The sequence below is a fragment of the Phascolarctos cinereus genome, unplaced genomic scaffold, assembly GCF_003287225.1.
Source record: "Phascolarctos cinereus isolate Bilbo 61053 unplaced genomic scaffold, phaCin_HiC Scaffold_5;HRSCAF=322, whole genome shotgun sequence".
Lineage (NCBI taxonomy): Eukaryota > Metazoa > Chordata > Mammalia > Diprotodontia > Phascolarctidae > Phascolarctos > Phascolarctos cinereus.
In genome coordinates, this window is record NW_027555958.1 from 240,691,130 (window position 1) to 240,713,332 (window position 22,203).

At 44.6% G+C, this 22,203-nt stretch overlaps 1 protein-coding gene across 1 annotated transcript in view; it reads right to left on the reverse strand.

Annotated features, from left to right (window-relative positions):
* BRPF3 (bromodomain and PHD finger containing 3) overlaps positions 1-11,507 on the reverse strand; it is a 31,971-nt gene extending 20,464 nt beyond the window's left edge. Inside the window, 7 exon segments of the mRNA XM_020999433.2 lie at positions 731-1,015; positions 1,798-2,110; positions 2,486-2,614; positions 5,032-5,163; positions 7,832-7,988; positions 10,064-11,447; positions 11,450-11,507. Coding sequence (XP_020855092.1) covers positions 731-1,015; positions 1,798-2,110; positions 2,486-2,614; positions 5,032-5,163; positions 7,832-7,988; positions 10,064-11,447; positions 11,450-11,468 — 2,419 coding nt within the window. The 5' untranslated portion in view covers positions 11,469-11,507.
* Positions 11,508-22,203: the final 10,696 nt, after the last annotated feature.

Consider the following 22,203-nt stretch of genomic DNA (forward strand, 5'->3'; position numbering starts at 1 on the left):
GAAAGCAGCTCTACTCATTAAATACCTAAAGTCTCTAAACGCAGTCGTCCTGGAAGCAACTTGCATGTTAGACTCTTCTTCTGGATAGGGCCTATACAGCATTACATTTCAAAGGGAACTTGGAGACAGACAATCTAGCCCAGCCTCCTCACGTGTCAGAGGAAGCAGCAGAAGCCCAAAGAAGGGAAATGACTTGTCCAGGTCCCAGAGCAGGTCAGTGGCATAGCCAGGACTACAGTTCAGGTGTCCTGGCTTAGAAATCACAGGATTACAGGTTTAGAACTTCAAAGGATCATCTAATTCAACCTACACATTTTACAGATGAGAAAACTGAGGCCCAGAAAGAGACTTATTTATCCAAGACCACACCAAGTTCTAAGCAGCAGAGGTGAGATCGAAGTGCATTCCTCTGACATTGAATCCAGCGTGCTTCCTGCCCCAGCCTCTCTGCCCTGTTCTGAGCTTCCTCACAAGCCTCTTACCTCAACATCGAAACCTGTTCTCAGATCTTCTACACACACTAAGGAAACTGTTGACAATAGCTTCAGGTGTTACTCTACCAGGAGTCCTGGCAATTCAACAGCTGCCAGAGTCTCAAGATACAAAAATGAAGTTCTAATGGTGGGCTCACAGGCATCCGCCCAAAAGCTGGGAAACAGTAGGGAGCTGTCTGGCCCTTCCCTGCCAGAAACCGTAACAACACTTGGCCCTGCCTGTGCACACCTCTCACCTTTCTCCCCATCCTCCTCTTCCTCTCCATGCAGGGCCTTCTCCACCACGTCCACCTCCTCCCGGGGCCCTGGTGGCAACTCCCCATTGGGCACCATCTTGTTTGGCTGCTGCTGTGCCAGCTTTTGCCGGAGGCTGTTGATCTCCCGCCGTAGCAGGCGAACACGGCGGGTCCGAGCCCCACTGGATCGCATCGTGCTCACCAGGTCCAGCTTCTCCAGAAGCTCCTTCAGCTGCACCTCCAGGGATAGGTGAGCCCGGTTCTCGGGGAGGAGGATGTTGTCCACTGCTGGGGAGAAGGGAGGACAGAGGGGGCTGAAGGACCAGCACGGCCGAGGGCAAGGGGAAGGAGCTGAGTCCTCTGGATGAAATACACTCTCCTGAAATGCCTGGGACCGGAGCTTCTAGCAGAGTCACTGTAGAGCCTCAGCCCTGGCAATACCACTGCACAGAGGGGAGCCAATTGGGCAAGATCAGAATGTGGGAAGTATCTGCAGGAAGCAGCTCACAGTCAAGAATAGGCTTCTTGGAAGGGCTCAGAGGCAGAAATTCCCTTGCCTGGGTGACTGTCTGGCTGCTACAGCGGAGCAGAAAGCCCTGAGGATCAATGCTCTCAGCTCAGGTGATTCAGTGTTTCTGTTACCAACCTACTCACCCCCAAAAAGACAACAGACACCAGCATGCAAGCCCCATACACCAACCACACAGGGGAGGGGAAGCCCAGGAGGAGGAGAAGCCCTAGGGGAGGCTCCAGCTCCCTAAGCCAGTTTTCCAAAGTGCTCCTGCTGTCCCTGTACCTTTTCAAATGAGCTAAGTACACTGAGCTTTCGGTCTTGAAGAGGTTCCTGTTCTGCAAAGGGCAAGCCCTAGCCAGGGCCCTCCCCACCCTGAAACCAAGACACACAGTGTATATAACCAGTCCTGTTTTCCCACATATGCACCATCATCCTACTGGCTTTTACTGTCCCAAAGAACTTTCTCTGGCCCTCTAGCTCTGCCAGTGGCAGCCCAGCCCAGCCCAGCCCAAATGCTTAACCACTAGCTTCCCCACCACCCCAAGCTTCTCACCGTCCTCCCAGGAGAAGCGATAAAAGTCCTCCATTTTGGGTGACTCAGGTAGGTGGGTTCCCACCTCATGGTCATAGCCGATGTTCTCTGCCTGCCGCCGGGCATGCCGTAGGACAGCCCCTCCCAGGTCCCTCAAGCGAACAGCTGCTCGGTGGAAAATTGTGTCTTTAGCATTGTACTTCATACAGTTGGTAACTATAAGGTTAAAGTCCTCCTCAAATTCCTCCAGGGTGTGGTACAGATGGGCCTCCAGCTTCAGCCTCATGGTGGAAAAATCCATTGGCTTGGATATGAATTCCAGGTAATCTGGAACCTAAACATATAAAACCTGTACAATTACAAAAACCATTTACTAGCCAAACAGAGTGCACCCTTCACCGGCACTCTTAGCTGCCCCTTCCACTTGGCCCTGCTAAGCTTACTGGCAGCTACTTACCCCTACCCCCCCACCTCAGGGCCCCCAAAATTCAATCCATCCCACTCTCAGCTATTACTCTGTGTGGCCATTCACCACCCTCCTGGAAAAGAGTCCTGGACCCCTTCCCCACTTAAACCTATCCCCAAGATCCCTTAAAAACTATATGGCCCCTGGTCTGGAAGCTCTCTTAAGTAGTTTCTGTCCCAGCAGTGGCACTACCAGACAGGGTGACAGGGTCAGGGTGGTGGTGCTGGCAAGGAAAAAACTTGCCTCACTCAGGTTGACAGGTTCAGCAAAGATTTGGGCAGGATCTTTCTCCTGTAGAAGATCCAGAGTTGTGCGCAACAAGACATTGAAAGGAGTCAGCTCCAATTCCATTGCGGCCTGCTGGACCTTGACCTAAGGAGTGGAGGAAAGGGGAAAGGTGACAGCAGGAATCTGCATGCTCTCTCCTCCCTACCCCCCCCACCACAAACACTTATTCTTGTTAAGATGGCTATGCCATCAACTGTGAAAGGGCTGGCAGGGCACAGCACAGCTTGGAAATGAAACCTTCTTGTCCTTTTGCCCATGCCAATCGAGGGCTGCTTCCCGCTCACCCCTTTTTTTTCTCTTTTTTTCTATTAATTTTTTTTGATTTATCAACAATCACTTCCATAAGCTTTTGAGTTTTAAATTTTTCTCCCCCTTTCTCCCCAAGATGGTGTGCAATCTGATATAGGCTATACATATACATTCCTATTAAACATATTTTCACATTAGACATGTTGTAAGGAAGAATTAGAACCGATAGGAGGAACCACAATAAAGAAGAAACAAAATACAACAGAAGAAAAAAAATAGCAAATAGTATGCTTCGATCTGCATTCAAATTCCATAGTTCTTTCTCTGGATGTGGATAGCATTTTCCATCATGGGTCTTTCAGAATTGTCTTACATCCTTGCATTGCTGAGAAAGGCTAAGTTTATCCACGTTAGTCATAGCACAACATGGCTGTTACTGTGTACAATGTTCTCCTGGTTCTGCTCACTTCACTCAGCAGCAGTCCATACAAGTCTCTCTACAAGTGCTTTCCAACATGGTTGGATCAGTTCACAACTCCACCAACAATGCATTAGTGTTCCAATTTTCCCACATCTCCAACATTTATCATTTTCCTGTTTTGTCATGTTGGCCAATCTGATAGGTGTGATGTGGTACCTCAGAGTTGTTTTGATTTACATTTCTCTAATCAATAGTGATTTAGAGCATTTTTTCATATGACTATAGATGGCTTTAATTTCTTCATCTGAGAACTGCCTGTTTATATCCTTTGACCATTTATCAATTGGGGAATTACTTGTATTCTTATAAATTTGACTTAATTCTCTATATATTTTAGAAATGAGGCCCTTATCAGAGACACTGATTATAAAAATTCTTTCCCAATTTTCTACTTTCCTTCTAATCTTGGTTGCACTGGCTTTGTTTGTGCAAAAACTTTTCAATTTAACGTAATCAAAATGATCCATTTTGCAATTTCATAATGTTCTCTATCTCCTGTTTGGTCATGAATTCTTCTATTCTATCTTCTATCTGATAGGTGAACTATTCTTTGCTCTCCCAGTCTGCTTATAGTATCAGCCTTTCTATCTAAATCATGAACCCATTTTGACTTTATTTTGGTATATGGTGTGAGATTTTGGCCTATGCCTAGTTTCTGCCATACTCTTGTTTTCCCAGCAGTTTTTGTCAAATAGCAAATTCTTATCCCAGAAGTTAGGTTCTTTGGGTTTATCAGATAGTAGATTACTATAGTCACTGACTGCTGTGTCTTGCATATCCAACTGATTCACCCCGCGTACCACTTCTTAAACAGAGGTATGAGCAGTGGTGACAGATGGCTGAGAGTTTGCACCAGGAGCCTCATGAAGGATTAGCATGGCTAGCACAGACCCAATCGTGAAAGTCCCAAGTTGTTCCTCCTGGCTCCAGAAACTGAGCCTGGGCTGTGCTGCCTAGTCTAAGAGGTACACACTCGGTGCTGCAGCTCTCAGTCATGGCCAGAGGGCCCTCCCCACCCCCCCCCACCCCACCTCCCCCATCTTGAGAGGTCTGGCTGCCCCTCTGGGCCCTGCAGAGCCCTGTGGCTGTTAGGCTGGTCTAAACACAGCCTCAAAGAAAGAGATCAAAGTGTTGTGCCCCCTCTGCTTCTATGGCTCAGCAGGGTCACTTGCACTGTTTCCATAACCGAAGAGGCCAGCTTTGGACAGTCATCTTCTGTCCAGATAATTAGAGAACACTAAGCACCCTACGGGCTACAGAACAGGATAAGACAGCTCCCTACCATCAAGGAGCTCTGAATCTCACTGGGCAGTTGAGACATGTAAAAGGAGCATTAAGTAACAATGAACTGCCAAGTAAATAACATACAGATAGTAAGTGCTACAAGAATCTGGATGGACCACCAATCCCAGATTGGGGGGTACTAGCTTGGAGCACCTGTGGGTCCAGGTCTATGCTTAGGGGCCCAAACCCCAAGATGCACTACACATAGTGTATACACAGAGCAAGAATGTTACTCACACCACAATCCTGTAACCTCTAGAATAGGAAGGAAAGACCAACACACAAACCAGGCACCTCAGGAAGCAGTGGGCTCCCCATTCTTCGCTGTGTTCCAGCCAGGGCTGGACAGTCCTGGATGTTGGATGGTCACAGAGTGGATTCTGACAACACTCAATGACCTTTCAGGATTCAGTGATTCTCTGTTCTTGCCTTCTTCATACCGACATTTGGCCAAGAATCTTAAGGGAAGGAAGCAGTTTCCTCTTACCTGCTCCCTCTTGAGCTTCTCTCTCTTTCGGATCAGCTCAATCAGCAGCCGTGCCCGCTCCAGGTCATGGCGAAGCTTCTGCCAGTACTTAAGCTCTTCCTTTACAGCACTGGTTTTCTCGTCCTGTTCCTTCTAGGAAGCAAAGGGAGGAGCTGGGGGGGACGTGGGAAACATGCACTTTCTGTAGATGTCGGCTTCCTCCCTAGGCCTTGGCAAAAAAAAAAATCCCTTCTCCCTTCCTTCCCATCCTCTATATCTGGCTACAGTCAATGGCAAAATCTTCATTTCCAGCCTAACGAGGCTACCGAATGGAAAATCATCTCGTGCTTAAAGGCAGCTCAGTGCTTCCACTGTGGTTATGAATTTTTTCACCACCACACAACAGCCAACTATGAAGAGGCACACAGGAGATGAGACCACCAAAGGGAAGCTGTGTCATTAATGTGGGCGAGGGGGAAGGGAAGATTATTTCCCCAAATGGGGATTAGACTAGGTCTTTTTCCTACAAATAGTTATTAAGTACCTTGGGATTTTTTGGGGGGGGAGAAGGGGCATAGAAGGCTATGAAAGAATTATCAGAGAAGGTTGGGATACATCAAGTAAGGCTTCCTAAACCCAATGAGTTAACTCTTCTAGAGCAACAACAGACATGAAATTGTAAAAGAAGAAATGACTAGATGAGAAGTTTACAATTAGGAACCAAAGACAAGGTTGGAAAGAGACAGGAATCAGATGACGGAGGACTCTGAATGTCAGGCTAATGTATTTGTGTAGAGTAGCAGAAAAGACACTGAACTCAAGAGTCAAAAGACCTGGTCATAGGATCCTAGAGTTCATTATAACTCTGATCAACTCATTTCTCTTCTCTGGGTCTTACAAGATGGTCCTGAGGATCCCTCCAGCTCCAACATGCCAGAATATTCTGACATGCAAGTAGCCTTTCTAGATTCTGAGCAGGGGATGGTGAAAATGATTCCTAAATAAGTCCATGACAGCTATATTTAAGGTTCCCCTGAAGCAGAAAAGAACCTGAAGTTATAGATACCTCTAAGAAGCCACAATAGTAATGATAATAAGGCCTCGAAATGGGATGGAGACTGAAAGAATGGAAATGAACAGATATTAGTTATAGAGGAATCAATTAGATTCAGTCAATGAGCAGATATGGGGGACCACATAGAGAAGAATAATGGGGGAAAAAAGCCAATCAGAAAGGCATTGGTGTAGAGGGAAGAGTGCTGGAATGACAGGCAGCAGTTAAGAGTTTAGATTCCAATTCTGACTCTTGCAGCCTGTGTGATCTTAGGTAAATCACTTAATTTTTCTGGGTCTGAGTTTCCTAATCTGTAAAATGAGGAAATTCCCCTAGGTGATCTTCATGGAGCCTTACAACCCCAAATGTATCATCTGATGACCTACTATGAGAATTCAGTACAGTGAAGGAGGGCCTTGATGGGTAGGGAAAGTTGAGATGAGGTGCTGAGTCACTAGGGAAGGAGGACAATAGTGAGGAATTCAATTTTCACAAAGTCTTTGGGGATAAACAGTGGAAAGAAATATCCTTTAGTAAACTGGAGATAATGGGACAAGAAAAGAAACAGAAGGTCAAAGCTGGGAAAGTGGCAGAACTGAGTCCTAAAAATATGATGAGAATGAGATTGTTGAGCCAAAGAGGATGAAGGGGAAGAAAGGAATCAGTGAATGCAGTTAAAAGGAAGAGTAATCAATAAAGGGAGTTGTCAAGGTGGGGAGAGAATCAGATCATGTTACAGAAGCTGAGACAGGAGACAGAAACATAGTATCAAATAAAGCTTTAGTTCAAGAAGAAGAGGACTAGATCATCCAAAGGAGAGGGTCATTGTGATCTACGAAAAACAGTTTCGGCAGTTTCAGCAGGGTGCAAGTAAGAGGCTAAGCCTGAAAGGTCCTAAAGGACAGCTTAAAAGTAAAGGAGTGTGGCTACAAATGAAAACAAAGAAGCCAGCAACCAGAGGGGGCAGTAGAGTCGATGAAAGTTTCAACTTAGGAGACAGGCACATATAAAGGCTTAGGGCAGAGATTCTCAAACTCTTCTAGAACCCATACTCCTTTAGCTTTTCAGTAAACATTCCTCTACCCACTATGTAATATGAATGAAAAAAATATATAGTTTTCCATACATGTTCATGTGAAAATATAAAATAAAATGATTAATTTTTCCTTTCTTGTGGTATATCAAAAATTATGTAATCTCATTCATTGGCAATCAATTGGGAGTTTTAAAAATATTGCAATAGATAAGTTATTTGCCAAATACTACCTGTATTTGGTACTTATATTAAATACTTTGGTATTTGTACTTGCCTGAGAGCACACATATCATTCAGGGCCTAAGGGACGGAATAAGTAAACAGGAAAAAACTATGACATTGAGAAGGATTGATCACAAGACTACATTCAAGTCCATTTTATTTCTCCCCTCCCCCTAAGGTTTCCAAGCCCAATGTCCCACTCCTCTGTTTCTGCCACCTTATCTGGTCTACTGAGCTGTCTTAGTCCTGCCCTTGAAACTTATCCCCCAAACCTGCCGTGGCTGCTACCAGCTGGAAGCGGTGTCTATATGGTTGCCTAAAGGGTAGCAGTACAAACTGATCAGCCTCATAATTACTGGCCATGAGTCCCTGGGGCAAAAAGAGTCCACCCTTGAAGGCTGCCACACCTCAAGCCGTGTAGGACCAGTGACATACGTGTATATGCCACCCCACCCCACCCACCATGTCCCTGGGCATTCTTCTGTTCTTCCCCTCAGCCCCTCACCCACCTGCTCAGCATTTCTTTGGGACTGAAGGTGCGAGTGTAGGCGCCGGATGAGAGGAACACCATTCCTCGCCTGTCGTTTCAGCAGCCAGTAGCTATGAAGCCGCTGCATGAATTGGGTCTTCCTCTGCAGGGACAGGCCACTACAGATCTTGTTCAACCTTGGGGAGAGTGGGGACGGGGAGCAAGACAGGTTGGTATTCTGAGTCAGAGGGGAGTCAGGGTCATGGCACCCAAGTCCCCACCCTGACTTTAGTCTCTTCTAGAGCCGGTGGAGCAGGGACAAGAAGAAGGCTGTAGAGTTGCTAAACACTTCAGTCCAGAAAAAGACTTAAAATGATAACAGCAAAGTCAGGTATGCAAAGTTCAGCATCTTAGATTTTTACTAGCAGCCTTCAACCTAACCCCTCCCAATGTTTCACACTGGAACCACAATGGAATCACTCTCATTGCTGTCATCTATTTGATGCTTTGTACACACAGTGTCTAACAATTATGAGATGCTCCATAAACACCTGCTGAGTACCTGAACCCTGCACGTGTCCCTACATCCCTGAAGGATGTAGCCAAAGGTAGAGTGAGCTCTAAGAAAATATCAGCACTATTTCCTAATCTCTGTTGTTAATGGCACAAAAAGTAAGAACTCCTCACATCTATGTAACACTTTAAAAGTTTAAGGAAGTATTTTTCTCAGAACAACCCTATGAGAAGGTTGTGCAAGTGTTCACATCCCTAGGACAATAACAGATTAAAGAGATTATGCGATGTATGCATGTGTCAGTCAGGATTTGAACCCATGTCTCCCGATTCCAAGTTCAGCATTGTCTCTCCGATACTATGATGTCTCATAAGAAAGGAAAACTGGAAGTTCTGTACCAGGGGTACTATCATTTGGGTCAAGTGTGACCCCCTTAGAGACATCCTAATTTGGGGGTTCTTACTGAAAACATTGGGGTCATGAGAATTTTGCGTAACATTGACCCAGTGAAAATCACCGACATCTAAAACTCTGACTAGAAAGCTCATTAAGGTCCTCCATTCTTCCACAAAGGAGAAGCCCAAGTCCTAGCATCCAGGTTCAAGCTAATGAAGCTCAGGGGAAGAATACTGACCTAGAGCAAGCCAGGCCTCCTAAAATCAAAAATAAGATGATCAGTTTTTACAAGCTGGAAACTGGAAAAAAGGGGCATTTGTGTAGGTCTAAAAAAGTGCAAGGAGCTCTCTTTCATCCAGCCTTTTCCCCACTCTTATCATGGTACACCCCCCCAAAAAAAATGATATCTAGACCCCTTTCAGGAACAGTAACAAATATTTAGACCACTCCAATCCTGCAAATTGCAGCAAGTTCCATTCTTAATCTCACTTCTTCTGAACCAGTCTGCCCACAAGGATCCCAAAAGAATTCAGGGGTTGGGTGGAGGAAAACTGTGTTCAAAGAAAATAGCTAACATAACAACTCTGGAAATGTGAACTAAGGTCTGAGCCTGCTCATCCCAGTACTGATCCCAGCATGAAGCAGATGTGGGCCCAAAAGGAATAAGATAGGGCAGAAGCCAAAACTCTGTTAGGATACGATATAAACCTTGAGTGAATCCCTTTCTCTCCAGCTATACCCCTTGGGCATGTGCTTCACTCCAATGTATGTTACTGGCAAATTCCTTAAATGGTTTAATTCTTTCTTCTTCCCATCATCACATTCTCCCTACACCTTTCGATGAAAAAATGTGATGTACTCAATAGACCAGTGGACCAGAATTAGAAGACCTAGAAATCTGAGTGCTAGGCTGTCTCTGCCACTAAATGAGTTGTAGTCTTGAGCAGGTCACTCCTGCCTAGAAGATTTCTAAGACCCTTCTATGTTGTGACTTTCTAGAAGTAGTCTATGAAAATATTCTTTCTTAAGGCTGACCTTCTCCAGGAAAACTTCCCCAATTCATCACCCTCTCTCCAAAACTCTATTCCTCCTTATCAATCCAAGTACATGCCCATTACTGTTGACAGTTCTTCTCTGCCTAATTACTTAATGCGCATTAGACTATGTTTGACTTGATAGAACTGGGGGTGTGTGAGCTCAGATATCTGCATATTCAAAGGCCTATCCTTTTTTCAAGGGCTTTTAAGTCTAAGGGAGGATGTGTCTCTCCCTTTCTCTAACTCTCCAAGGTGACTCAATAAGGGTCCCCAGAGAATGGGTACTTGATCTACTCTCCTGCCTGGCTTGGTGGCTATGGCTCACCTGCAGGATGGGATCTGTGTTATAGTCACTAGGGTTGCTGTTGCAGGTGAATCCTTCACTGGGTCCTCTGATTCCTTCTTGATCTTCTGCTTTACTTTCATTTTGTTCTTCTTTAGGGAAGTCTTCAGGGCACTGCTTACTGGGACCTTGTTTTCTTCTTCTCCTCCTCCCTCCTTTGCCTCATCTTCTTCCCCACCTTCACTGGAGACCACAGGGAGAACATCCTTCTTCACAGTGCCTGGTGGGGAGTGGGCTTCACAGTAGGCTGTTTTTCGCACTGTGAAAGTGGTACCATTTAGGCTGGTTTCTCTCATGGGCTCTATCTTCATAAACAACCCAGCCCGCTGGGCACATGTCACATGAAAGGCTGTGTAGCAATTTACCTTGTGGCACTGGATAGCAGCACCCAGGCCCTTCTGCTTACAAATGTAGCAGGTCAATTTCCATCGAGCTGGTGGGATATTGTCAATACCCTCAATAGGCTCTAGAAACACGGTATTGGCAAAACAGACCTCAGGGATCCAGACGGCACACACCACATGAGCCCAGTGCCCATCACTGGTCTGCTTGAAGGCCCCACCCTTGTTAGGGCAAAGAACACAGTCCACAGGACGGGAAGGGGACTGTAAGCAGCATCGGCAAAGCCACTGTCCCTCTGGAATGTAGGGGACCCCGTAGCACTCCTGGTGCACAGCCAGGTTGCAAATGTCACAGAAGAGGATGACATTGCTGTTGTGACACTCATCATCCATGCACACACAGCAGAAAGCATCTTCATCAATAAGGGTCTGCTGAGCCCCACTACTTCGGCTCTCTAAATAGGATTCCTTTTCTAGTCTGTCTACCAGCAATTCAAATGTATCAGCAGAGATGGTCCCATGGCCATCCACCAGTCTCTTCTCATTCACCATGTCTAACCACGCCAGGTCCTCCTCATCCATGTCATATTCCACATCTGCATCCAAGTCCTCCGGTGGCTTCTCAATGTAGCGATAGTAAGCAGGAGGGAGGGGTGGTGCATCTGGCTGACTGCATGAGTCAACCACTCGGAAGCTGGGCTGAGGCAGGTGGAAGGAGGTGCCTGGGGCATGCTTGGAACAGGACTCCTTTTTCTTTCCTTTCGAAGAGGTTTTCTTGGACTTGCCAGGAAACAGAGGCTGCTCACTGTTTTCTTTGTTGCTATTACATTCGGTGATATCCTGAGCTGTCAGCTCATCCTCAGTGATGATTTTCAGAGGGTCATAGATGCTGATTCGGTGCAGTCGTCCATCAATGTCCACCTCCACGATCCGCTGTGCCTGGGCATAAGTTAGCGTCTCTCGAGTTGGGGAGCACTTGAGGCTATAGGGGGATGGAGAACGCCTGCCTTCGGCATTCTGCCGGATCTCCTTCGAGGCTTCCTCATGTTACTTGTACTTGTAATAAGTGTTGTCTGGGAGTGAAAAAAGCCTAAGAGAAAAAGCCAAGAGATAAATGTAAGCAGGTAGACGGGGGAACACAAGTAGCATAAAGTAGCTCATCCAAATATATAATGAGATTTTCCTTTAAGACACCAAAAAGACCACCATGGCTTCATGTGTCCCCACTTATTATTAAATTAGTCATGTGTATTTACATTTCAATCAAACCAGTGACATAATTGGAATAGGAAACTCCCAGTGATGAAAAATCCTCTACCAATACAAAGCAGCACCTGCTCTGAAACTTACAGTCTTAGAGTTGGTTGCCAGAAGCACTAAGTCAAGTCACTTGTCTGGAAGGGCAAGTTAGAGGCAGAGCTTAAATTCAAGCCTTCCTCACTCCTAAGGCAGGCTCTCTATCCACTACACCAGGCTCCTCTAACGTTTCCAAGAACACTGAGGCTTACAAATTGCTTTTCTCACAACAGTCCTGTAAGGTAGATAGCACAAGAATTACTGTCTTCATTTTATAGAAGAGGAAAAAGACTTAGGGTTCAAATCAAAGTTCATCACACTAACCTCACTGTTACCCCCAGAATCACAGTGACCAAGGCGTAGTATCACACCTGTGGTTAAATAGGTGTATCCCTTCTTGGTTCAGATTTCAAACTGCACACGAACAGCATCTGAGCTATGTAATCACTTTTAAGAAAAACCCTGAAAACTACAGGACAGGCCTTGGTAAAGGAATCAAGAAAATAACCTAAAGTAGTCTAATCTCTAGAATGTTTTAAATTAGACATGTCTAGAAGCCCTGGAAACTCACCAAAGAAATCTTCATTCTGAATTAGAAACAAGCAAAGGATTAAAATGCCCTTACCACATGTTATAAGCTCAAAAGATGCTTGCTCCCTTCCAAAACACATACACTGTTGTACACTCATACAGTGCTGAGAACTATTGTCCACAGAACATCTCTAAAGTTTGCCCTTAGAGGTTTTTGGAGGAAGGGAGCTACAATTGCTGACGAGGAAATTCTTGGCTCTCCCACTGGTACCTACAGCAAACAATATCCCTTGAAAATGGAGCCTAGAGTACAAGTTGACCTGAGCTGGCAATAATTAAACAATAGGGTAACTAACAAACAGGTGCTTCTACCTGGATTACACTTCACAAGTGAGTCAAAAATGAGATGATGCATATAAAGTACTTTGCATGCTTTAACGTACTACACAAATAACAACTATCATCAGTCCCCCCAAGGTTTAAAGGACTACATAAACGTTTATTATAATTCCACCGTGGCAGAATTAAGGCAGATTAATAAGCCACATCTGTGAAGTGGGGCAACATTATCAAATTACCTTACAAGGTAAACTGAAAAACATCAGCCAGAAGCCATGATTTTAGAAAGGCAACAGAATAAGAAGTCAAAAGTTTTACTTTTACATTCTGCTTCTCTTAATTCATCACATGAATTTGAACAAGTGACTTTTCCTCTTTGTGCCTATTTCTTTTTTATTAACTTATTTTTAGTTTTCAACAATCACTTCCATAAGCTTTTAAGTTTTAAATTTTCTCCCCCTTCCTCCCCAAGACAGTGCACAATCTGATATAGCCTATACACATACATTCCTATTAAATATATTCACATTAGTCATTTTGTAAAGATGAATTAGAACCAATAGGAGGAAGCACAAGAAAGAAAAAACAAAAGAAAAAATAAGAGCAAATAGTATGCTTTGATGTCCATTCAAACTCCACAGTTCTTTCTCTGGATGTGGATAGCATTTTCCATCATGAGACTGTGGGAGGTGTCTTAGATCCTTGCATTGCTGAGAAGAGCTAAGTCTATCAAAGTTAGTCATCTGTGCCTCAATTTCTTCACCTATGTAGTAATAGTAATACCTCCCTCTCTCATGCTATTGTGAAGAACAAAGGAGATAATGGATACAAAATTGCCTTGAAAAGTACAAAGCACCAATCAAATGTTAGTTTATCATCCTTAATAAGCTGTAACTAGTATCATGGTTAAAAACACCACCTATCCCAACAGCAGCCCAAGATTGACACAAGTAACAACCTCATCATTCTGGCAACAATTCATCTTGGGTACTATGCATAGGAAAGGGGGAAGGATGAAGAAACCCATCAAGGTGGGTTGCCCTGTCTTGGGAGGGCTCTGAGCCAGCCTTGAACTATCTGACACCAGCTGGGAGGCCCTAAAAATGCCTCATGCCTTCGGGGCAACCTGTGCCACATGATGCTGCTGTCAGCCTGCCTGCCCACGTTGCCAAATGTTTGGAAGTCCCGTTTCTTTTACCCATCTCCCAAAGAAACTACCAGTTTTCTCAGTTACTTGGGGAGAGGGGGAGAGAGAGAGGAGAGGGGAAGAAAGGGAAGGAGAGTGTGAGTGTGATAGTTGTGTGTGTGTGTGTGTGTGTGTGTTGTGTTTTGGGGAGTGGGAAGGGTCTCATTCAGCATTAATTCCCTCCCTGACTTTTCCAATCAAATACTCCACCCATTAACTAGCTTGGCACGGTTCAATGGAAAGGGAGAGGGGAGGTGGAAACACTGAGTCTGGAGGCCGAAGACACGAGTTCCAAATATAATTTCTGTCAGCAAAGTCACAAATAACTTAAACTCCAATGGCCTCAGTTTCCTGGTCTGTAAAATGAGGACATTTAACTAGATGGCCCCTTAAGTCCCTCCCAGCTCTATATGTATCTTCCTAAGAATGGTACTCAATTCTATGCTAAACCGGAATTGGGACCAGGGTTAGCAGCTCCCTGCCCTCGAGAAGCTTACAATTTAGCTGCAGTTTAGCCAGAGGTCCGTCGGTCCCACCAATGAAAAAAAAAATAGCCTGCCCCAATGGTCCTCCATCCTCCTTTCCCTAACAAGCCCATGGGTAACTGGAGGTGGGAAGGTATCCCCACAATCAGGTTTCACATGCCATCTGCCCCTGCAAGGCCTTGCACATAGGAGGGGTAGAATGGAGCCCCCTGAGCCCTGGCACTTTCATCGGGCAGGTCAAGTCTCTAGCTGAGCCCTGCCCCTTTAAGAAGGTAATTCTTCCAGAAGAATCTTTAACTCTTTGGGAAGGGGGAGAAAAGTCGAGAGCGAAACAATATCTCCCCCCGAAGGGGGGGGGCGAAGGAGAGACGAAAGGTATCTAGAGACAGACAGACAGACAGAAGACACAGACTGATAAAGCGAGGGAGAGGAGCCGCAGCCCTATTGGCCAATCGGCCTGCCAATTCCAGAAGCCCGGGGCCAAGGGCCGCGAGAAGGCGGGACCGCTCTCCGCAACTTCCAATCGGCGGGCGCGGCGGGGGCGGGGCTCGAGCGGCGGGGGCAGGGTTCTCCCGCTCAGCAGCCAGGACTAGGGGAGACAAGATGGCGGCGGCGGCGGGAGGGGGGTCCCGCTCCTCGGCTTTGCCTCCCTCCCCCTCAGCCCGCTAGGGCCTCCGCCGCCTCCGCCCCTGGGGAGGAGTCACACGGTTCTGCCGCCACCGCGGCCACCGCCGCCCGGAGCGGGAAGCCTCCTCCCTCCCCGGGGCCCCTCCCCTCTCCTTCCCTCCCCCGGCCGCCCGGGCCCCGCTGCCCCCGCCCCCGCCCGGGCCCGTGGCCCCCGTTACCTCAGCCCGACCTGGCTGCTCGGGGGCCCCTAGGCAGGGGAGCGGAGGCCTCCTGCTCCCGCACCTCCTCCGCGTCCTCCGTGCTGGCCCCCGCGGCGGCCGCTGCTCCCCGGGGGAAGGGAGGGGAAGGGAAGGGAAGGGGAGGAGAGGGACGGGAGCCGAGCCGCCGCCGCCGCCGCTGCTGCCGCCACGGAGCCCGGCCAGGGGAGGCAGCGCGGGGGGAGGGATCAGCCCCCAGGCAGGACCCGCCCCTCCGGCCTGCCGCCGTCGCCGCCGCCGCCGCCCCTGCTCCCGTTCCCTCCCCCTCTCTCCCCTCCTCCCCACCCGCGCCGCCGCCGAAAACGCGGAAAAAAACCCACACTCGCCGTCCCGGGAGAGAGGGAGCAGCGGCCGCTGGAGCGGAGCCGGAGCAGCCCCGTCACCGTCACCGCCGCCACGGGGGCACGGTCCTCCCCTCAGCCTCACGGTGGCGGTGCGGACACCATGGCGGGGAAGGGAGGGGGCGGCCTGCGCGCCTCCGGGCCTCCCTCGCCCGCCCCTCCCTCCGCGCTGCGGGGAGCCGAGGGCGGCTGCTGGGGGTAGGGGGCGGCCTCGGCCCGAGGGGCTTGGCCCCGCCCCCCGCGCTTCCTGCAGGTGGAGGTGGCCTAGGGAACCGATCCGAGTCCTGGCTGACCTTGGGCATGTAGCTTACCCCTCTCTGGGCCTCAGTTTCTTCATCTGTAGAATGAACAGGTGGGACTAGATAATCTCTAGATCCCTTTCAGCTCTCTCTAGGAGGGTAAGAAGATCAACCAAAGCCTGGGGGGAGGGGGAAGAGAGGATGAGGCTAAGGGTAGTGGAAAGACTGTATGTTTTCGTAGTCAGAGGGCCTGGATTCAAATCCTAGCAGTACCTATGCAAGTGTTTTAATCCCTCTGGGCTTCGGATTCCTCTTAATATAAAATGAAAGGGTTGGGCTGTCTATATCAGTTCTATAGCCAGGATTCTGAGTCAGTTAACTAGTAATTTATAAAGTGTCAACTATGTGCTAACCAATATATTTATACACTTCGGATACAAAGAAAGACGACACCCCTCCCCCCAAAAATATTTAACACCTTCTCAAAGATCTGATTACTCTCTGGAATAGTCCAAGTTACTTCCACCTTTTTTTGAGAACAGCAGTGTAGACTTCTACCTGTCTTTTGTACAAGTGAAGCCAGCCGGTTAGTTATCCTAATTAAATTCGAGAACTATTCACTGAGCTCGACAGGATGTTTAAGATGTAGTGCTAGGGGATGTGGGGGTGAAAAGATAAAAGTTCCTGCCGCTAAGCTACGTTTCAGTAGCTAGGAAACCCTCGTTTAAATACAATAGTGGTAAAAGTTTTGAGCGCTCGCCTTAAACAACAGCTAATGATACCTTGTTTCTCTTTAGTAAGAAAACGGGAAAGTCCTTTTCTCTTTTTACCTGACATAGGAATAAGTTAATTTGTTCTTCATTTTGGTACAAGGATTTTTTTTTTCATTTGGTGCTGGTGAGATGGAGGTGAGGGCTCTATGATAGGCTGCCAGGAAAAAGCCAAAAAAAAAAACTAGGGTAGTTGAAACATTTTTTTTAATGATTAGAAGTTAATAGAAGAAAAGCAGGACAGCTTTGAAAGTTACATGTTGATTACATACTTAAAAGAAAAAGCAGAATGTATCCTAGAGAGAGTCAAGGTTTCAGGTTTAGTACTCTTCCTCTGTTCTACTTTGTGTACTGAGATGATAGTTTTATTATTAGCTTAGGAAAAAAATACAACTCTTACTGGTTTGATAAGTAGCAACCTCAATTTCAATTTTAATCAAATTGTACTGCACTTTGATAAAAGTACATTTTAAGAGAGGAAAAGTCAAATTATTTACATCTATTAATCCGTTATCCCTTTTATGCCATTGTCATTAAATTGGAAATTACTTTTGTGTGTGGTATTAAGTACTAGTAGTTAATTGCAGCAAAATATGCCTTTGATATTGATGGAGCACTAAAGATGGACCTCTAAAAGGCCCTGGACTTTCCCACATGGCTCAGGTCCCAGCCACGGTGGGGAAAGTCCAGGGCCTTTTAGGAGTCGATCTTCAGTGCCACACCAATCCTTTGGTACATGAAGAATGACATAGTTTGAATTTTTTCAGTTGTAACTAGATGACCAATAACATTTGTAGAACAGTCTGACTATTAGAATTATTTTTCTCTACATAAATCTAAATACTAGCACAATATGCCTACTAACAGCCCAGTTAACTGCCTTGCAAAATATTTCGATGTCCTGTTCTAAGGTAATAAGATAGATTTTTTAATATGTAAGTGATAAAATTAGCTAGATATAGGAGGCATCAAACACAAGGAAGTTTCGGTTTGGATTATGGTATGTTAACTATATTAGCAATACTAACAGGTATAAATACCTACAAAAGGAAAACGTGGGGAGCAAATTCAGGAAGCTGTGAATGTTGAGTCTTGAGTATTTCCAGGCATAGGACAGATTACTACTTAGGATGGAAGGTGAAAAAAAGGGTAGTTAACTGGAGTGGAGAGGCCAGAGTCTGGAAAAGTGTTGAGTGGGAGCTAAATGACAAACCAGACACAGGAGTGTTGCAGTATACAATCTTCTCTGCCATTTATTTGGGCCTCACCTTCCTCATCCAAGAACTTGGGGGGAATTAATGGCAGAAAAGGAAAATCCATTTGAATAGTAGAAGACAATGGGAACGTATAATTTTATTTACAGGTCAATTTTAGCAAAATGTAAAATACCTTTAAGGAAAAAGAACTGCCTTAAGAATGGTAGTAACAATATTGAATTTCATTCCTTCTTTCTTTGAAAAATATAAAATATAGTTGCTGTAAATCCATACCAGTGTTTTTTTTTTCTCTTGACAAATATTTTTATTTACGTGGTACTTATACCAATGGGAGTTTTCAAAATGGACAAACGAACACCATGGAGAAAAATACATTGTTTTCTCTCTTGTAACAGTTAGTGAAAAATATTCAAGTGCAATGAGGATACATTGCAAGCTATTCAATATATGTGCTTTGCAAGTTTTCCTCGTTAACACTTTTCATAGTATTAGAACTTTATTCAGCTTGAAGTTTTTCTTCTTTGATTTTCAGCTTCCATTTTTAATGTTAATACTTTAAGTCCTTTACTCACTTTAAATGTTGACATTTGACATTGGCTTCTTATTACAGTGTAACCACATACATAACAGGTTCTTCATGATGTAACCTTGCAGTGTAACCAATGGAACAATTATGCCATTAAAAACAAATTTGGAACATGTATCAAATCCCAGAGGCACTAAATTTAATTCACTTTACTCTCTAGCTATTTTAATGAGTTGTAAGTTCAACAATTCACCAGCCCTTCCATTAAGACAGTGAGCAATTAAAGACAACAAATGAGAATTTTTTAAATAGTTTAAGTAAAAGGTTTTTAAAAATTATAATCTGAGTAGAAACATAACATAGTTGAAGTAAAATTAAAGCTGTATTAACTCGTAACTGGAATGAAAGTGAATACAAATGTATTTTGTATACAGATAAGCATGGTCTAGAACAGAGGTGTCAAACAGGCTGTGCTGGCCCAAACAAGATAAAAGTATAATTGGGAACATTTAATAAAAGAAAAACATAATAAATCATAGGTGACATCGCATTTTTGAGTTTGCCATTACTGGTCTAAAACATCCTCTTTGGTTGTTCTTGTGAGTACATCAGTCATACTGTAATAAAATAGTAATGATGTGTTGTTTGTATTATAAGCAAAAAGGGAGAAAGCTCTGTGGTTCTGACATCAAGCAACAGTTACCTCCATGCTTCTTTTATGGAAAAATTCACTTATGCTCCCAGACCACCCACCCAAACAATACACTGTACTATGAAATTCTCTAAGATCTTAGGAGAAAAAAAGGTAAAAGTGTGCATATGACTTCTATTTTTCACTACAATGTTCAGTGCAAATTTTCAGCAAATTCCCTGTAGAAAGGCTGGGTATTATGTCAATTGAATCTTTAACTCTTGTAAACTGGGAGTATAATTTCTAGTACTGTTCTCATTATGCAAAATTATAACAAGCCAATTTCAATATCTTGTAGAGTTCATTCTTGCCTGTGTTGGGAACAGGACTAACCAATTTTTTCTAAGCTAGTCATATTTTTCCAAGCTTTTATCATGTGTTATTATGTTCTGAAGGATATGATTCAACATAAAATCGGGGTGGATTAGATTTAAATCATCAGATTTGCTTCAATCTTTATTTTTTACAAAAAGGGTATTCTTTTGTGCCTTGGGGTGACAATAGGTCATTTTATTGTCTCAGAGCCATGCTGACTGGGTCCACTGCAAATTTATGTTACTTAATCTCTACTGGGTCTTCATTGAAGCAAGGTAATTATTTCAAACCTCTCTAATAGATTCACTATCCCACAATAGCTTTTTCAAATCTTTTCAACCCTCCCATGGTACTTCCAGCCCTCACCCTCTCATTTGAGAGCCCTGCCTCATGTTTCACTGAAAAAATTCTAAGAGCTCCCTCTTCGCTCAACTCAAAATACTCAGATGCTTTTCACCACTGTCTTCACCCCTGAAAGAAGAGGAAATGATCCTTCTTGCGTATGTAAATCCCTGTATGTGCACAAATGATTCCATGATATCTTTGTCAGTAGATTACCACTTCTATTATTCCCCACCCTCACTAATCTTTGATCTTTCCTAGTATAGTGGCAGCTTCCCTACTATCCTCAAACATGCTTATTTCTCCCCTATCAACCCTCACCAGACCTTCCCCTACTCTACCATCACACCACTGCCACCACCAAGCTCATCATGTCTCTCCATTTTGTGTGTGGCTAAACTGTTTGAGAAAGGAGTCTACAAAAAGAGAGAGAGAGAGAGAGAGAGAGAGAGAGAGAGAGAGAGAGAGAGAGAGAGAGAAAGGAGTCTACAATTGGTGTCTCAGTCAACAAAAATTTAAGTACTTATTATTTCAAGAGGAGATATAGTATAGCATTGAACTGGTTCACCAAGGGGTCAAGATGAGGAAGGGGAGAGAGGATAAACTCAGCAGGGATAATGTCTTGGGCAAGAACTGAAGCATAGAGGAATTGGAGGTTATTTCCTCTCCTCTCCTCCCACTTGATTCTAAACCCTCTGATAACTGGCTTCCATCCTCTTCGTTCAATTGGAATTGCCCTCTCCAAAGTTACCACTAATCTAATTGCCAAGCCCATTAAGTTTTTTTCTCAATTCTCAATCCTTATTGACCGCTCTATAACTTTTTACACTGTGTAAGAGTGTGTCTTTTCCTGGAAACTTTTCTTGGTGTTTTCATGACATTGCCTTCTGGCTCTACTACATGTCTGTCTGCTCTTTCTGTCTTCAGTCTCAGTTGTTTGGTCTTCAAGTCTTGCTCACTTACCATGGCAAGGCACTAAGGTTCTGTCCTTGGTACTTTTCTTACCAGAAGTGTCAAAATCACTATCCCTGGCTGTTTGCAGGGATCCTTTTTGAGTTTCATACCATTATATTATGTTCTGTACTATCTTTCTTTGGGGTCTCATCAGCTTCATTGGGTTCATTTAGTATCTCTATGCAAATGATTCTCATGTATTTCTCTAGCAATTAGATTCTAGCCCTTACCTCTCTTGCCCTTGATCTCAAATCACCAACTGTGTATTAGGAAGTTTGAGATTCTTAACATATCCAAAATAACTTAATATCTTTCCCTAACAAGCCCTCCTCTTATCTCTACTTCCATATTACTATCGAGAGCATTGCCATATTCCTAGTCATCCAGGTTTGTAACATCAGCATCAGCGATTCAATTGCACTTAGCTTCCATATGTAATCTGTGACCAAGTCTTTTCTCTACCATCACAACACGTCTCAAATATATCCACCTCTCTACTCACACAACTGCCACTCCAGTACAGGTCTTTATCGCTTTACACCTAGACTATTGCTGCCATGTCTGCCTCAAGTCTCTCCCCACTCCAGTCCATTCTCTAGTCAGCTGCAAAAAGTATCTGACCATGTGACATCACTTATCAGTAAACTCCAGTGGTTCCTTGTTATCTCCAGGATCAAGTATAGCATTCTGTTTGACTTTTAAAGTACTTCATAACTTGGCCCCTTCATGCCTTTCCCCATTCTAATTACATTATACGTCTGTCCACCCACTCTAGTGACTCTGGCCTTCTTGCTATTCCTCACACACAACCCTCCCTCTTCCCACTCTATGCCTTTTCACTGGCTGTTTTTCCCCATACCTGGAATGTTCTCCTTCCTTGTCTTTGTGTCTTGGCCTCCCTGGCTTCAGGACTCGGCTGAAATCCCACTTCTTGCAAGATGCCTTACATGGATTGCACCACCTCCCCCAGCTCCTAGGGTTTTGCCTCTGAGACTACTATACTTCAGATTATTCAGGTTATAAGTAGTTGTTTGTCCTGTGTCTCCCCCATTAGAAAGTGAGCTCCCTAAGGGCAGGGAGTATAATTTGCTTTTCTTTGTTCCCTAGCGCTTGGCACAATGCCTTGCAAATAGCAAGCATTTAACAAACTTTTCCAGAGCAGCAATGGTCTTTTTTTCCCTCAATCCCCTATAACCCTTAGCATTTATATGCTAAATAAATATTTATTGAATGAAGTGTTCTCTGTATCAGCTGGTAATTCCGGTTGCTTAAAAATAGTTATGCAAGACAAGAAACTTTTAAAGATGATGAGAATTCTTTGTTATTGGGGATGGTTTTCTGGTTACAAGGAGGGATACGGGAAAATCTAGGTTATATAAAAATGAAAAAAAGTTAAGATGATGGGAAATACTTATTAATAGACTTTTTATAGTTCCTCTTACTCTGGGAATCTTCTAGTTGAAAGACAAAAATGCATTTTGCAGGAAACAACTGGAAAACAATTACAAATGTCCAAGGACAAACTATACAAAGAAATGAAAGAAACATAAGAGGTGCTAAATGTTAAAAATAATGTTTGGCTAGGCTTACTAAGGGAAGGTTTCTTGGAAGGCATGACTCAAATTGGTTCTTGGTTGGTATAAAGGAATAAGAATGGTGATACTC